Below are 18,914 nucleotides of genomic sequence, written 5' to 3'. Positions count from 1 at the left end.
CCAAATCTTATTTAATGTTTAATTTTTTGTGTTAATGGAAATATTAATAAAAATGTCTAACAATTAACAGAATAAATCAAATTTTTGGATTTTATAAAAACAATAATTCTTTATTTTTTAAAAAATGCAGATTTTTTTAATTTTTCAGAAAACATGATTTTTTTAAACTATTTTTTTTAACTGAAATTTTTTGAAAAAAATAGTAATTTTTAAAAACAATAATTAAAAAAAAACTAAAATATTAAAAAAAAAAAAAAACTATAATTTATTAACCAAAAATTCAATGTTTTAGGTGCATATATGTATATTATTTCAAGTGTATATATGCATATTTAACTATAATATTCGTAAGTAAATCATAAAAAACTCTTTTTTATTTACTAATATATAAACACAATGTTACAAGTATTTTATTTGATATAAAAAAAATGCTACAAAATGTCAAAGCGTTTTCATATATTCGTATCAAGATTTTCAATTTTTTTAAATTTATCATTCTTTACATATTCAATATTTTTCACAAATTCTTCCAGATCTACAAGTAAGTTAGTTTTTTTATTAATGCAAAAATATTCACGAATATATATATATATATATATATATATATATATATATATATATATATATATATATATATATATATATATATATCATTTAAGATTCACATGTGATTATATAATGTGATACTCACATGTTATTTTATCTTTTAAGATTCAAATGTGAAATTCACAAGAAAATTTTTTTTTAAAAAAATTAATGAATAACACTCAAACAAAATGCATGTGTGCATATAGATGTAATTCATATGTGATTTACATTTGAATCATATATAACTCATATGTAAGTCACTTATGATTTACATGTGAATTACATGTGATTCATATGTAAATTACATGAGATTTACATGTGAATCACATATAATTCATATGTGATTCACTTGTGATTTACTCATGAATCAACTATTTGACTCCCATTATCCACATAAAAAATGATAGAAAAAAAGAGAAAAGTTGAGATGATGCTCATATTAATGACCCGAGATGCAATTGAGTACAAATTAGCGAAAGAGAATAAAATCTTCTTCTGTTTTAGTTGATGCTTCATGATTTTGGTGCCATATAAGATAAGGAAGAACTTACATATTTTTTATTAGATTTGGATCTTGGAAGAGAAGGATTCATAGAAGGATACTTATTCCGTTCCACGTTTTACTAGCTCATGGCACTTGTCCTGCAACTTGGTGATCTGGGATCTTGAATATGTTGAAGAACTAATGAGAAAATTAAGCTTTTGTTTTGAGATATTGAAAAAAAAAAGTTGAATGTTGAATTGAAAATTCTAGTAATGAAACAAATTGTAAGTTGTAATAGAGTTTGGAAGGTCCACTACACAAGAGAATGAGAACATATGCTTCATAAAACTGTTTAGGTGGCCAACTATTTATCTACTCGAAATACATCAGATCTGAAATTATGAATTCAACTTTAGGTTTACAGTCGTATTTTAAAACATGTAACTTATGTTCTTTTCATATCTTGGTTTAATGCAAGTAAAAGTTTCTCTTATTTCACGTGCTTCCTAAAATCAATCAGAACAGCAGTTATAAGGATGCGAACAATTTGACTCATACATATAGTCGAATATATGGTGTGCATTAAGCTAATCGTCCACTAACATTAAAGAGATATATGAGACTGATCAATTCGCCCCTAAAAAAACTCACAAACAACATAAATATGAGATCTCCGTCTATGTTACATGAACTCCAACTCTAAAAGAAAAATATAATGTCAAATTATGTTTATTCTACAATGCACAAACGAAACCCTATCAATGAGATTTTCGGGAATTAATCAACACCAATAGATGGGAAATCAAACGCTGAATTCGATTAACTACGAATTATAGATACTGAGTGTTGAACGCATTGTACAAAATATGGGAAGTTGTTGATTAATTACCTAAACAACAAACAATTCTTTTCTTGCGGGATTTGATAGAGATGGAGAGAGAATGTGAATGGATTTGGACAAGCGGTCACAAACAGGTACAAGACCGTTGATTCAAAATACCCTTCTTTGATGCATTTTATACCAACTTGATGAACAATACCAAGTCCATATTCTGCCATATAACCGTTGAGGCGGTGTAACGTTCCAAAATAATAACACGAAATTTTTGTTTTTAGATTAATAAATCATTAATACATAACATCTCCATAAAACCAAGGTACTCAACATTTAGAAAAATATCATTAAATCAAAGTAATTCATAGAATGCAGAAACATGTGGTGTGTGTTCCCCAAGATACCACATACCACACACACATAAAATATTAACTGAAAACCGTAAGCACAAAACTTAGTGAGTTCCCCAAGATACCACATACCACACACACATATATGACATATTGGGCCCCCGCCCTCTATTAGGCCTTGCCTGGTCTCGAGTCCCACTCGGCCTCGGGCTCGCTTGGATTACAGATCTATCATTCACCAGGCCCCACCTGACATAGCCTCCCCCCCCCCCCCCCGATACACACATAATCGTATAACCATATATCATATAAACATATAACCTTACTCGCACATGCAGTAATCACAAAGACTATAGCATACCATATAGTCATCGAGCCCCACCCGGCATTGGGCCTTGCCCGGTAAGCATAAAGCACGTACTGATAACTAACATATGATATCCTCATCAGGCCCCGCCTGGCATCGGGCCTTGCCCGCTAAGCATACTATCATATAACACGTGCAAGAGTCGAACTGACATCTAGCATCCTAACATATAAATCATGGGCCAGAGTTGGTGCCTTCAACCTGCTAAACCCGGTGAGGAGACTCTTCTCGCACTGCAGAATCACACAGATGATCCCTGGTTGTTGGCTGATAGATTCCCCGAACTATCAATATCAAAACAACACACAATTAACAATTAGATTCCAAAAAATAACAATAAATCCATACCCGGGGTAAAAATACCATTTTACCACTAACCTAGCCTGGTCCAAGGCCAAGACCCAAACTCATAACCTGAAAGGCCCAAAAGCCAAATAACCAACCAAGGCTCAATTATGGCCAAAATTTACAAATTGGGCCCAAACCCCTCACATAGGCTTTACCTTAAAGCCCATCTAATATTCCAAGTCCAAGACACTCATACTTAGATGGCTCATTAAGAACTCAAACACCCAAGCCCAAAAAGGAAGCTAAACACGAAGCTCAAAAGACCAAAACCCTCTTGACTGAGTATGCAGAGCGTACTCACCTGTATGCTAGTCTTACATGCAATTTGGCTTATACGTTGCGCGTACAGACTTGTACACCCAGCGTACTCATCCATTAAGCCAAAACTTCATTAAGAGCTTAATGCTCAAGACCAGGGGTCCAAACCACAAATCTACTTCTTAAATAACATCTAGAACCATAAATTCATTGACTTGATGACTTCGCATGCCCCAAAAGAACCCAATATCAAAATAAAGCATTATAATTTCACCAAATAGACACCATCTCATTCATGGGGGATTCCAAAACCTATAGGAGACAACTTTAAGCATCTAGAACCTCAGAAGCACCAAGAGTGGAAACTCATAGCTCCTGAAGTGGTACCAACCCACTAGATCTCATTCTTGGGACCAAAAAAATAGACCAAAAACTCATACAAACTAGATCTAAGCAAAAAATGAACAAGATAAAAACTTTTTACCTCAAACAAGATGGAAATGAAGCATATAATCCAGATCTATAAGCTCATCCTTGATTTACAACCTTGCATCAAACTCCATCTTCTTGGAAATGACCCATAAACACCAAAATGAACATCATGAACTCAAGATTACAACTATGGAGGCTTAGAGACGATTTCTAGGGTTTTGGGAACTTGGAGATTGGTAAAGAGGCCAACCCTAGAGACTTAATGAGCTTAAATAAGGTACATCATCAAGATTTAGGGTTTTCATTAAGGTGCACGTACGCCCCGCGTACACCCTTGTACACCCCACGTATGTTCCCGAAGGCACGATCCTGCCTCGCGTACATCATTTTAAGCCCCACGTAATAGCTTTAGGACTAGTATGCCATGTCTACACATATGTACACCCCGCATACTACTTAACCCTTAACCCGAATATACTCCGAAGGCCATAACTTTCTCATCATAAATCCGATTCTGACGATCCTTATATCCATGAAAAGGTAACGAGAAGCTCTACAGTTTTATCAACTCGTACATGCCTTGCCAAATGCCGAAAGAACATCTGTTTTCCATAGAAGTTGAAGCTGAAAAATTACCGAAATACCTTTTGACTCCAAAACACAAACCGAATAGCCGAATCATCCAAATTACATTATCCAACCCTAAATAAGTCTAAACTGGGAAAGGATTCGAAACAGGGTGTTACAGGCGGTGGATACAAAAATGGATAGAGAGAGATCGATGACGAAAAGATGATTAGTTCTAGATCTGAACGGAACTAAGGAGGAGCGGAGTCTATGGATTCAAAATCGACTGTATATGTGATCGGATATGAGGCGAAAATGCTAATCAATCGTCGGAGATGCGAATCGGTCAGTGGAGATGAGATGTCGGAGACCGATAGTCGGTGAACGTGAAGAACATGATGGGGAGATGGCTCGATAAGAGATTGTGTGAGGTTTAGGTGTAAGAAACTATGATAGAGACGGAGAGAGGGAGAGAGAGAGAGAGAGAGAGAGAGAGAGAGAGAGAGAGATGTGGGGAAAAAAGATTATTAATTAAGATAATTTATGGGAATTGGGTTTTTTATACGTAAACTACAATTATCATCTATTTTTAAGAATCGAATATGTCGATAAATGTGTTCATAGTTACAAAAATGTCACCTTTAATCATAGCTTTCAACTTTTTGATATAATGTTCCAATTTTAGTTCTCGGGTTTTCGGAAAACTACGAGTTCTCAAATGATTTTCTCTCTCTCTCTCTCTCTCTCTCTCTCTCTCTCTCTATATATATATATATATATATATATATATATATATATATATATATATATATATATATATATATATATATATATATATATATATATATATATATATATATATATATATATATATATACATACACACACACAAACACACATACTTCTCCACTATCCCCAAATATTGTTCAACATTATGAGATTGTTAAGAATTTTTTGGCCTCTAATAAAAGTGGATTGCCCTACATTTGTCACTTCCCAATATCCGTAAAAATTCTTTTGGCTAACAACTTTGCAGTGATCAACAACGTATAAAATGAACTTGTATCGACAACGTATAAGACTTACAAGTCTATAATCCTTTACAAATAAATTATCATATTTAAAAAATAATGCAATATAAACAAAGAATTTCTACTTTTAGGAATAATGCTAAGCTCTAAGATTGCCTCATAATATCCACCACATCTGGTTTAAGAATTTGAATCTCCCATTATGAAAAAGTTCTATTTACTTAAAATATTATTTTGTTTGATCACCACTTTTTATTTATAATATACGTAATTATTATAATAGCAGAATAAATGAAATACGTAATAACTGTGAAAAATGTTATTTATTTACCATAAATTCAAACCGTCTTCTTACTTACTCCAACTATGAAAAGAGCCCCTATGTCCACAAGTTGTTGATTCATTTTTTTCCTTTTTTTTAATTCACCAGGCATCACCTAATGAAGAGCTAATTATCATATTTTCGATTTAACACTCTGTGAAAAAATGGAATTTTCATGCTCCTCGACCCTACCGAATTTTAGTGTTTCGGGCTAAATATACATCCAATAGGTTCTTAATTTTTTTGTCAAATGCGGTACAACCAAAATGTCTTTCAATAATAATTGTTTAGAAACTCTTGATATTCGAATATGAGACACATTTAAAAACTGAAAATTACCGAAGGTTACATGCACTTTACCTTTGGGGTCATATGAGTCGTGGCTCCTAAATCAACATACCAATCAGGAGCATCAAAAGCAACATTGCACTGAGGATGAAATGATTTGGCCAATTTTTCATCAGAAACAGGTACATTAGCAACAAAAGAATGCAGTTTAGGGAAAGCAAAGGCGTAGTGTCCATTAGTGTGACAAAGTTTACAATAAGGTGGATGCCTACCACCACCATTGTTAAGTCCATGAGAACAGTCAATGTAGTTATTGCCATTGCCTCGGTTTTGACACCATGATCTAAATTTAATTAGATCTACTTTGTTGAGCCGTAAAGGCTGCTTGAGGAAGGGAGGTAGCATGAAGCGACTGGAGAAACATCTCATAACTCTCAGATTGAGACAATCGCATGAATCTCAAATTGAGACAAGAGGTCATGAAACGGTGATGGTGTTTTATCAGTGCAAACGGTGCATGGTGGAAAAAGTTTTAAAGGACGTTCCCAATCCACACAAAAACCAATGAAGTTTGTCAACCTCGTCAAAGGGTTGAACAATCGCTACTAATTAATCACAAATACGTTTAAATTTGCTGAAAAAATCAGCAACAGAATTGTTATCTTTGGAGATACTGTGCAATTTGTCACGACGAGAATTAACTATTTCTACATAATGATTATTGTAGGCAGTTTCAAGAGCATTCCAGATTTCAAGAGCAGTGGATAGACCCATGATCTCAGTAGCAGTTTCTTCTATAAGACAAACATGAAAAAGAATAACAACTTTCTGATCTAATTCATTCCAAACATCAACAACGTGGTTTAGAACTAGTTTCTTTATCAACCGTGATAATAGAAGATGCATGGTTTAGGGGAAGACCAAACAACATGAACTAAGAGTTTTTTATAAGAAAAAAGTTATCTCATCTGATTTCTCCATAGTAAATAGTTTGAAGAAGAAATCTAGAGAGTGATCAGATGCAAGAAAATTTTCATGGAGAGTTGGTTATCTTGATTGGAAGAAGACATGATGACTACAGATGTTGTAAAAAGAATCGATGAAGTGAAGAAAGTTTTAAGGAAAAAGCAGACGTGACTTTAGGTTTAATGAGAGAAGAAATTGGTTGAAACCATGTAGAGTTTAGGAAAATAAACCATGCCTATATTGAGATGGTTGTTGTGTATTTATATTAAATAAAATGCACAGTTACAAATAATAAGCAAAAATAAACATTCATTGTTTATGGAAGATTTATAAAACAGAATATATACACAAAATAAATTATTTATTTCCTTTAATCTCTAATAATCCCCTTACAATTTTTGTTTTCATGCTTTCCATCCTTTCAAAGATTGATTTTAAAAAATTATTGTTTATTTTCAAAGGAAACCATGTTGTTTTGAGATAATTCCCCTACAATGGCTCGTGACTTCTTCACCACATATAAATGTACATGTTAAGGATTTTAAACACACATGTACATGTATATATCTTTCAACTTATTGATGTTGTAACTACTGCGCATAAAGGAGAGAGAGTGTGTACGTATGTGTATGTGTGTGTAACACTATATTTCAAGTTTTTCCATTTAAGCCCTTTGTTTTAAAAATCCTTTCAATTTGGTCCCTGTTCGAGTACATTGGGCGTACTTTATAAGTATGTTGGGCTTACTGGCTCAAGGGTTGGACGCGGAGGCACTGACGTACACTAGGCGTACATGGGAGTACGTCGGGCGTACGCTATTCAGCGGAAAACCCTAATTTTTAGGGTTTGTGCCTTATTTAAATAACTTATGACACCCGTGGACTTCCTTATGACCATCATCCACCTCTATAAACCCTAAGAACAAAACCTTAATTGTCATTTGTGAGATTTGAGCTTGGAAGTGAATTTTAGTGGTGTGTTTGGTGATTTGAAGGAAAAAGAACACTTGGAGGTTGCTTTGGTGTGGCTTGAGCTTGTAGATCCAGAATCATCATTAACTTTACAAGGTATTTGAGGTATAAAGCTCTCAACTTGATGGTTTCTTATGCTAAATCCAATTTAGGGCTTTATTTGTGCATTTTTGGGTCCTTTAAGCCATATTTGAGAGTATAGTCTACTCCAGAAGCCATGAATGGTAGATCTTAGCACCTTTAAGGTCATTTGTCCATAAAAATGCAATCTTTATGAGTTATATTGGTACATACATGTGTTAGGATCCTTATTATGGTTCTCTTTGAGTTTTGGGCCCCATTAATTCATGCATGGGAGTAAAGTTGCCAACTTTACGTGTTAGGACATCAATAGGTACCAGATCTGAGACTTGGATGTGATGGCTTAATTATTTAATCACTTAATAGTGAAAGTGGGCAACTGCGCCATATGTTGGGCGTACCCAGCTCGTACGCTGTGCATATTAGCCGTCGAGGTAGAACACTGGGCATAAGCCCGAGTACGTCGGGCGTGCTCAACAGCCTTGACTTTGGTTGACTTTCTCGGTTTGGGCTATTTTTGGGCTAGAAGAGTTTTGGGCCCTATTTGGCCATTAGCCTTCTGATTTTTGGGTCGTTGATAGGCCTTGGGCCTTCTTGGAATTAGGCCCATGATGGGTTTTGGGCCTAATTAGGAAGTTGGGCCATATTGGGCTTTTTGGTGCTATTAGATTGGGCCTTGGATTTTTGGCCAAGTGAGTAAAGTGTAAAATGGACTTTTACCCTGAGAGTTGGATAATCGGCTAGGATTCCAACTATGGGATGTGGACCAATTATTAATTGGCTATTATTTGATGATGCTAACGCGGGGATTTTTCCGGACCGGCAGTCCGAGCTTTATATGAGATATTTAGCAGCTTGAGGTGAGTTTCCTCACTGTTCTTGGCGGGTCGAAGGCAACAATGCCGACCTATGGTTTATTATGATTAGGATGTTAGTTGCTACGTGAATCTTGCATGTATGATACTTGATATGTATACCGGGCGAGGCCTGATTAGTATATTGTATGTTATTTATCTTTATGATTATTGCATGTGTGTATGTGTTTATATGTATACTAGGAGGGGTTCGATGTCAGGCGGGGCCTGATGAATGTGATGAGGCGGGGCCCATCTATATTTCTGACAGATCTGTTCCGAGCGGGGCCCGTCATTTGTTTGATATGTATGGTATGTGGTGTTTTGGGGAACTCACTAAGTTTCGTGCTTACGGTTTTCTTTTTATGTTTCAAGTACTTCCGGAACCAAGGAGAAGAGCTCGATGTGATCGCATCGCACACACCACATTGTTCCACATTTTATTTGACTCTAATGTATTTGGATGTTTTGGTTATACTTTGATTCTATTATGGTTTTATGAACATGCTTTGAAAGATGATTTTATTATTCTAAAAATTGAAATGATAGAATCAAAGTTACAACATGAATATACATGATACTGAAGAGAGAGAGAGAGAGAGAGAGAGAGAGAGAGAGAGAGAGAGATGGAGAGTATATGTGTGAGCAGTTGAAAGAAATAATCTAGAGGCGAGTTGGGATTCAGATTTTCATACCTTGTGATTATGAATCTGTTTTTAGTTTAAACAAGTTACAACATGAATATACATGATACTAAAATACCTTCATTTACATGTATGCATATATAGTTCCTTTGCACCCTAAAGATTAATTGGTATAACTCGTAAAGATTATTAGGTGTGAAGGTAAGGGATGTGTTAATTAGGACCTCGATTTATCGCATACTTCCATATATATTTTTCAATCGTTTTTTTTTTAAACATCATATGTTTCGGAATGATTCCACTCCTTTGATCATATTTGCCATTTTTCAGTATAAATTGATCTTGAAAAGAGTTGTATTTGCAATGTTTGGTGTTGTTAATCTCCTCCAAGTCATACATAGGAAAATGACATTTGCAGCTTCTTAATTTATAAGACATGCATGTGGTTCACAGTATACCATCTATTTTATATTACGATTAGGAATGTATCTTCACCCATTAAATTAATTGTATGTTTTAGATTTTCCATAAAGACTATGTAATAGCTACATAAGGTAATGGAAAAACAACAAGGGAAATAGTTCTAAGAATGCACTTCACTTCTTTTTCTTGTGACTCGAATATACAATAAAACAGCAACAACACAAGCCATTAGATATCCTCCAATGATAGCATCAGGAACAACTTTCAACTTATTGGATTTATGTATCCCTGTAACTTCCATTGTATCCACACTTGAATGAGGTCCAGAAGCTGATGAATATGGTGGTTGGCCTAATCTGACAACCCGAACAAAACTGTTCTCTAGCCCTTTGAGTGCATTGATCTTTATTAAGAGCATAGTGAATGTCATAATGGAAACAACAAGAATCCTTAGAATAACCATATCAAATATGTGAAATATTCCAATGTGAATTCTCATGTTGTCAATAATGGTGAAATTTATACATACAAATTTGACAAAGGGCCTTTTGGGGTGTTGTGGGTCATGCTCACTTTTTTAAGCGTGTTTGGTGGGATATATGTGTCTTTAGCTTTGAATCTTTAAAACTTGTGAAAGCTGCCAAAGAAATGTGTAGGGAAAAAATTAACATGGGGAGGTTGTATTTAGAAGGGTAGTATCTCATAAAATATTTTATAACAGTTATTAAATTTTTATATTTGTTTTTACTCGAATTTATATCGTAATCGTTCATCATTTTTTTGTTTCACGACAAAAAAAACTTAGATTACAATGCTAGACACCCAATAATGCTACTAGTTATATTACTCAACATTTTCCAATATATATAATATGCTTTCTACTAGACTACATAACTTTAATAACGTCAAGTAATTCTTCTCGAACTCGCTCAGGAACAAGCAATTTTCCCTGAAATTCGTAGAAATTATAACCACATGTTAATCTATATGTATGCATGTAATGTAGAAGAAGTTGTAATTAACCAATGAAGAAATTACATGTACCTCAATACATGAAGTAATAAGAATTGCCCCTTTTGTGGTTGTAACACTAATATCAACAACTTCAATCCCGAGGATGCTCATTGCCTCCATCAATTTTGTAAACCCTCCTACTTTTTTCTCAAAAATTATCTTCATCCACAACTTATTCTCATTGATACGGCTCACCTCTACTTCCAACTACATAAAAAAAAAAAACATCATATTTAATCATACACATAAGTAATAATAAAATTTTATTACGCATAGGTTGTAATTTTTGGCATCAACAGTGATACACGTTATGATGTAATTAAGTTACGAACGATGTAAGTAAAAATAAAATATTATTATACATAGGTTGTATTTTCACATCAACATGATACACGTTATATGTTATATCAAATTTTGATGTTAATTAAGTTATGAGTTATGGTTTTATTTTGATATCTAACCTCTATACCCCAGTTTTTCATTTTTTCCTGAGGGCAAAGTTGGATAATATCAAACGATTCTTCCATTGCCATTTCAACTTCCATTTCATGTATCTTGTTAGTCAAATTTGTCACGGAAATTTTAAGCTCCTCGATATAATCAATAGCATCAGTTATGATCGTTTCTTTGTTCAACTGAAATCAAGAAAGTTTTTCCTTTTAATCAATTGACAAAAAAATGTAATAATCGAAGCAAAACAATTAATACAAAAAATAGAAAAGCTATCGTTTGGGATCATTGCATTTGTTATTTTAGGAACTAGAGATCGTAATTGTAGCATCCTGGATTTGAGCTTTTCACGTCTTTTTCTTTCTGCTTTGAGGTTCTTAGACTTAAATTTCCCTTCATCATCATTGTTATCATCATCTTCTTCATCGTAATTTCGCCTCCTGTTTCTGCAAACAGTGTCGAAACTACTGTTGGTTTCTTCAACAACAGATGATATATCATCGTAAAGGTTAGAAAACTCCATGGGAGGATTTCTCAAAAGCTCTTTGGGTTTTAAATGATTGGAAAATGATGTTCAATATTGCGATTTTATAGAGAGATTCTGCAAGAATATGATGAAGAAATTTGTTAAGCAACTAGAGTTCACAAGGATAACATTGCCATGGGGTGGGGTGGGGTAGGGGTAGGGCTAGGGGTGGGGGAAGGGGAAGGGGAATCTTCTTGTTATTGGTCAAAATTTTGTGGGATGTTAGGGAGCTCAAATCTTGCCAAGCCTAAAAAATGAGCAATTTAAACAGAATAAAAAGTCTTGCTTTTTGGGGGGATAAAATATATAACAAATAAACAATTTTGTTTACATATAATGACCTTTATCACAAATTATTATAACATATGGAATTTTGATGATTAATTTTTCAAGTGTTAATTAAGTAAATTTTATAAACTTAAAGTTAATTAAAAGTGATTAATACATATTTAACTATTTATAAATAAATAGTTTGATACTACTAGTTTTATAGAGGCAATGTTTCATTTCTCAAGTACACTCATGACCAAGGAAATGTCATAGAAGATAAAAGAATATTGTACAATAAGATGCATGAATTGTTTCGATATGTAATCTTATAGAATTAATAACTATATTTAATAAAGAAATCATGGCCCAGAATTAAAGTATATAACTAAATATCTTAAAAATGGTATATGGTATTATTTGGACGGCCATACCGAGCCCATCCTAGAGTAGAGGTGGCAAAAATTGACACGACACGAAACCCGACACGAACCCGACACGAAATAAACGGGTTTGAGTAAGATATTTCAACCCGTTTAAATAAACGGGTTGACACGACACGACACGAAAATTAAATGGGTAAGGTTAGGGTTCAGAATTTCAACTCGAATATGACTCGAAAATGACTCGTTTATTTATATGCAAGTATTTTTGAATTATTTAAACAAACTAGAGAGATACAAAACCAAAACCATAAGTAAAGAAAGCATTCGAATTAAATTGTTTTGTAATGTTGAAAAGACTTAGCCATCTAGATCAAGACTTCATTTCAATTTTTCATTCTCTCCCAAACTACCCAGTCTCTTTCACCACTCTCGCATCCTCATGACCTTTATCATCCGCCTCCCCAACTCCCCTCTTTTAATTTTTTCATCTGAACTTGCTATGATTTCAACTATTTTGCCTCTAAAGTATTAGCTTTTCCTTTCTACCTACCTAACTCCTACTCTTTCAACATGCTCAATCTTTTAACCTCACATGACACAACATATTTCCAGCTATAGCCCTAACCCAAAACCCGACACGAACTCGACACGAAAATAAACGGGTTAACACGACACGACACGTTAATTAAATGGGTCGGGTTAGGGTCAATCACTTTCAACCCGTTTAGTGTTTTGACCCGACACGACACGACACGATTGCCACCTCTATCCTAGAGGTTTCGTATTATTTGAACAATAATTTTTGAACCTTAAAATCTTTATTATAGAATTTCACAAATCAAACATCACGATATATAAAGACCTTATTAAATTGATTAAAAAACCCTTACGATTTTTTTTAACGGTAAATCTAATATACTCATAAACTACTTTTATTTCTATATGTCTCTAACGAGATTTAAACCTTCTACTTCAACGAGGAAAAGCAACACTTAATATCGTTAGGCTATAAAAAATAAATAATTTTAAAGTACAAGTGAAAGCGAAAGGAAAAAAAAAAACTAATATAGTAATATGATTATGATACTATATAATATAATTGGTGTAGCATTTTAGGTGTGAATAATTAAATAATGATAAAAAATGAACCAGAATTAAGGATTAATATAAATCAAAGTAAAGTTTGTTTCGAATTAACAAATTATATCAAAGGTGTTCAAGATTTACATGAAATAATAAATAAAAAAGGTTAGGGGATTTGATTTTAGAAGCTACTGCTACTACGAGCATGATGTGTTTTAAAAATAAATTCAATGCATTTCAATATAAATGTTATATTTTGTTATGATTTAATTTATGGTCAATCCTTTAAAAAATGAATTGTATTATCACAAGATGTTTAGCCATTCTAACATCTCTTCCATTTATGGAATTTAACCAAATCCATTCCGTAGTTAAATTTAACATGTAATTTTAAGTTCTAATGTTTATGATCTTAGAATGCACATTGCAATGATGATGATGTAAGTGTCACTTATAAGAAACATTTGTTTTGGTATTTTGTATTCTAAATTTGACCCCCAATGTTTAACATCATGCCACGAGCTTCTTTTAGTGTCCAAAATTGTGACAAGGTACTTGATTATCCCCTTCAATCGCTTCAAACCTATAAAAACAACCAAAAATACCCCAAAGTGATGTGTCTCATAACATATTTCATAAAATAATATGATATGCATGAAATAAATATATGGAATGCAATAAAAATGTATCTAAAAATGTGATTTAATCAGGCATAAGAATGTTCTTACTTAATGTAATAGTACCTTTTTTTTAAGAAAAAAAAACTGCAACAACTTCATAATTCAAATTAAGAAATAAAGGTGAAGTAAAAGTAAGGATGTTATGCATCCACCTAGGTTTTTTTAAGGCCAAAATGAATGGTAACACTCCTAACATCTTGTATGTCAGGTTTTGGAGTGTTATTTTATCTGACATTAACATTTGGTAAGGAATGGTAACACTCTTGATATTTATTTTTTTTCTTTTTCTTTTTAAAACTTTATTTTAATATAGAAACATTTCTTATGTATAAATATTAAACAATCTTTTTATACCACAAACAATTAATATAATATCAATTATATTTTTTTAAACACAAACATTTCATATTAAGTTTAAAAAGTTACAATAGATTGAAACTTGAAATACCTAAGAACACGATTTAATAATTCAAACCACGAACATGACTTAACACCGACATACACAACTTAATACTTAGAAACACGACTTAATACATAAAAAACACATTTCATAACCAAAACATACTTCATAAAAAAACACACTAAAGCAACGGGTCTTCCTTCGAATATTGTCTTCAAATTCATCTTCCGGTGGCATATTTAGATCAAGATTGTCCATCGTCCAAAGATGATCAATCAAAAGGCGGCAAAGATCGGTATGGAATATTGCATTGTAAATTATCCTCATTTTATGTATTCATTCTTGACCACAATATTCTAGTGGTCGTGTCTCTTGGATGACTTTATTCTCGTCGTACACACATATCGCGTTTCATTCATGTTCTATTATCATATTATGCAATATAATATATGTATACATCACCTCTGTCATAGTAAAAATATCATGAAACATGGATATTTTTGCAACTATCGGCCAACGCTTTTTAAGTGCTCCAAACACTCATTCGATATCTTTTCTTGTTTTGTCTTGAACTCTCTTAAATCTGGACCTCTGAGGGTCATCCGGACATGACAAACTTTTAACGAAAACAGAAAGCTCGGGATAGATCCCATCCACAAGATAGTACCCAAATTGGTATTCCGTTCCTTGGAGTACAAATGACGAATTTGGGGCAGTACCGTCATACACCTTGTTGAATATTGGTGAGTCATTGAGAATATTAATATCATTAAGTGAATTGGCACTACCGAAAAAATACATGCTAGATCCACAAATCATGTGAGGCAACAGCTTCAAGCACGACCGTAGGATAATGATAATTGTCATTTGTGTATTGTCCATGATATGCATTAGGACACATACTCCATTTTCTAATGCATGCAATCTACACTTCCTAACATTCCAGACAAAACATGCACATCCACCTCCCCAAAACAACTCATTGGCAAAAGCTTTTCCGACTTATTCCTTGTAAATCTTTCAAACTTTAGTCATGACATCCACCTCAATTGCACCGCTTTAGGGGTTTTTGGGTCTAGCCATTTTCGATTGCCCTTCACAACTCCCTAAAACAACGCATTGGCAAAAGCTTTTCCGACTTTCACCTTGTAAATCTTTCAAACTTTAGTCATGACATCCACCTTAGTTGCATCGCTTTAGGGGTTTTTTATTGCATTCGCATAGATGCTTATGAACTCCATTGTGGATCGGTTGGCTGTCATCCACTTCGAGTAAAGTGAATCGGGGTTGTAGGTCTTCTTTTTCATGTAGTGACAAAAATTATGCCAAACTTTTTCTTTGAAATTTGTTAAGTCTTGGTCTTTGTCGTGGATCTGGCCCTTCGACACATCTAGCCATGATTGAGCTAGTGCACTCTCTTCATCATCTATCCATCCTCTACATGGAGCCCTCCATTTTCCTTTTTTGCGCTTGTGGTTCGACTCGGGCTCTTGAAATGATTCTTGAATAGGATTATCAACGGGGCCTTCATCAAAAGAATCGATTGACCCGTCGAATAGACAACATGGTTGGGATTAAATGTTAGTTTGCGGTTGGGGTTAAGAAAAGAATTGAGTTTCTTGAACCGTTTCAAACGGATCATGATCCACATTCGAACGAGGTGATTAGTTGTGGTAAAATCCCATTGGTTTAGTAGAGAACAGATTAAATGGAAACATCTGTAGAGCCATTGTAGGAAAGTAGTAGCTAGACGGAGAGTGAATTAGTTAATCAAATGATTGTCGATAACATAATGGTGATGGAAGGTTTGGTGATTGAATGTTTGGATGTGGAAGGTTTAATAATAGAAGGTCTGAAGCATTCTTTTTGTTGGTTCTTAGGGTTTTCTTTATTTGAGATGAAGACATTTTTGTATTGGTGAATTGAGAAGTATGTGAGAGAGATAATGATATATTTTGTGTGTGTGTGAAATGTTGAGAGTGTGGTTTGATTTATAGTTTCTGAATCATAGATGAAGGTGTAGTTGAAAGTTTAATGAATTAGGTTGAAATGTATATAAATATTTTTTAGCTAAAATGTATATAAATGTATATAAATGTTTTTTTAGTTAAATGTATATAAAATTAGTTGAATTAGGTTGAAATATATATAAATATTTTTTTAGTTAAAATGTAAGTAAATATTTTTTTTAGTTAAATGTATATAAAATTGTTTGGTGGAGAATAAACGAGGAGGGAATGGTTGGAATTTAAATTTGTTGAATTGAATTTGGTCAAAAGTCTTCAATCCGGTCCAACCCTCTTGAACTAGTCACAGACATGCCTTTGCTTCTCTTTCTTCTACCCAATATTGCAACGAGTGACATAAAGCAAGCCCCCTAGCGAGCGTTAGGGGGCGGTATTCCAGAGCCCATAGCGAGCGTGGTGAATGCATGTAGCAAGTCGATTCTGTTTAGTATAATGGTATAGATTTTTCAGGATTTTTGAGACATATATTGATACTATGAAACTATCAAATATGAGGTTTGTGTTTATTTAAGTGGTGTGTCAAAAAATATCGAATTGTAAAATGTCAAAGGTGACTATCCCTTAAATTTCAAGCAAGAAGTAGAAATTTCAAATTAGGGTTTCAACTCGTAAAAACAAGAAAACTTCGAAGCCTCGCGCTTCGAGTGTGTAGTGGACCACTGGACCTAGTGGTGCTTAACAAGGCGGCATATTTTCATATCTCACTCCTGCAACCCTCAAAAATGTCTACCCTTTCTCGCATCTTCCGCACTTTCTCCACTTCCGTCTCCAACCCACCGGCGAAATCGATCTACGAAGACCTCTACAAAGAGCGGAATCTCAAAAGGGTGGTAGAGAAATTCAAGAAGTGCTCAGAATCACATCTGTTCCGTAAACAAGCCAACGTTTACGGCAACATAGTCCGCCGTCTCGCATCCGCCAGGAAATACAAATGGGTCGAGGAGATTCTCGAGGACCAGAAACAATATCATGAGATTTCCAAAGAAGGGTTTGCAGTTCGGTTGATTTCTTTGTATGGAAAATCAGGTATGCTTGATCACGCTTCCAAGGTGTTCGACGAAATGCCTGAGCGAAAATGCCCGCAGACTGTTAAATCGTTCAATGCACTTCTCGGGGCGTGTGTTAACGCGAAGAAGTTCGATAAGCTTGACGGATTCTTCCGCGAGTTGCCTGAGAAACTCTCCTTGAAACCCGATATTGTCTCGTATAACACTGCGATCAAAGCTTTTTGTGAGATGGGTTCGTTTGATTCGGCTGCAACTATATTTAACGAAATCGAAAAGAACGGATTGGAGCCTGATTTGATTACTTTCAATACTTTGCTCATCGGATTTTACGGAAACGGTAGGTTTCTCGAAGGTGAGAAATTTTGGGGGAAGTTGATGAACACTAGCCTTTCACCCGATATCAGAACATACAACGCTAAATTGGTTGGACTGGTTTCCGAGAAGAAATTAGCCGAAGCTGTTGAACTTTTTGACAAATTGGAGTCTAAAAATGTTAAGCCTGATGAGTTTAGCTACAATGCTATCATCAATGGTTTCTGCAACAATGGCGACTTGAAGGAAGCAAAGAATTGGTACGCTAAATTAGGGCAAAGTGATTCTACTCCTAATAAAGCGACATTTGCAGCTCTGATTCGTTTGGCTTGTAAAGTGGGCGATTTTGATTGGGCAATTGAGCTTTTTGAGCAAACGATTGAAGAAAAATGTCTTGTTGATCCAAATGTTATGCAACTTGTGATCCATGGATTGGTTAAGGAGAAGAAAATTGAAGATGCTAAGAAGCTTGTGGGGATTGGGAACTCGAATAAGTTTAGAAAATACAATCTGATCGTGCCTGCAGATGAGTGATATATGAAGTATGAACTTCGATTCTTGTTTTCATTATAAGATGCTTTCAGGATTGATCTAAAAAGAAGTTCTAGAAGCGCAAGTGATTTGCTTTGTTTAGTTGAGCTTAACATTTACATTAGGGTTTGTTTCTTGTTCTTTTGAATGTCGTATTTTTGAGCTTTTTTTGGCTTCCATTTGGTTGAGCTTATATATTGAAATGGTGGTTTTATTGTTATTGCCATTTTACTATTGCAGTTGGTGATAAATTGAATTAGACTTTTTAAAACACAATCAAATTAAGACAAACATTGAAAATGAAACAATTAAGTTATTAACAGAATTTTTAACACATGAGTTAGAAAAATGAAAAGATATAACAAAAAGTATGAATCATCCTATAATTTTACACTTGGAGAAAATTGAACTTATAGTAGAAG

General features: G+C 34.1%; 2 protein-coding genes across 2 annotated transcripts; one reads left to right on the top strand and one right to left on the bottom strand.

Annotated features, from left to right (window-relative positions):
* Nucleotides 1-10,632: 10,632 nt before the first annotated feature.
* On the bottom strand, nucleotides 10,633-11,825 carry DYT1 (basic helix-loop-helix (bHLH) DNA-binding superfamily protein). Its single transcript, XM_078965130.1, has 4 exons — nucleotides 11,566-11,825; nucleotides 11,285-11,458; nucleotides 10,854-11,030; nucleotides 10,633-10,758 (listed from the first exon to the last, which is right to left on the bottom strand). Exons 1-4 carry the CDS (start codon nucleotides 11,794-11,796, stop codon nucleotides 10,696-10,698), a joined length of 645 nt encoding a protein of 214 aa, XP_078821256.1. The 5' UTR covers nucleotides 11,797-11,825; the 3' UTR covers nucleotides 10,633-10,695.
* A 5,428-nt stretch (nucleotides 11,826-17,253) lies between these two features.
* LOC145006259 (uncharacterized) lies at nucleotides 17,254-18,712 on the top strand. The gene has a single exon (XM_078965350.1). The coding sequence runs from the start codon at nucleotides 17,365-17,367 to the stop codon at nucleotides 18,493-18,495; it is 1,131 nt and encodes a 376-aa protein (XP_078821476.1). The 5' UTR covers nucleotides 17,254-17,364; the 3' UTR covers nucleotides 18,496-18,712.
* Nucleotides 18,713-18,914: the final 202 nt, after the last annotated feature.

The sequence above is a fragment of the Lactuca saligna genome, chromosome 7 (genome assembly GCF_052625555.1).
Source record: "Lactuca saligna cultivar CGN05327 chromosome 7, ASM5262555v1, whole genome shotgun sequence".
In the NCBI taxonomy this organism is placed as follows: domain Eukaryota; kingdom Viridiplantae; phylum Streptophyta; class Magnoliopsida; order Asterales; family Asteraceae; genus Lactuca; species Lactuca saligna.
Note: the sequence above shows the minus strand (reverse complement) of the source record. Positions and strands in the feature narration are given on the sequence as shown.

Coding starts and splice junctions, on each gene's coding strand:
- LOC145006259 (XM_078965350.1), top strand. CDS start 17,365: ATGTCTACCCTTTCTCGCATCTTCCGCACTTTCTCCACTTCCGTCTCC.
- DYT1 (XM_078965130.1), bottom strand. CDS start 11,796: ATGGAGTTTTCTAACCTTTACGATGATATATCATCTGTTGTTGAAGAA. Junction 11,459..11,565: donor TAGTTCCTAAAATAACAAAT/GCAATGATCCCA, acceptor TCTTGATTTCAG/TTGAACAAAGAAACGATCAT. Junction 10,759..10,853: donor TTATTACTTCATGTATTGAG/GTACATGTAATT, acceptor TACGAATTTCAG/GGAAAATTGCTTGTTCCTGA.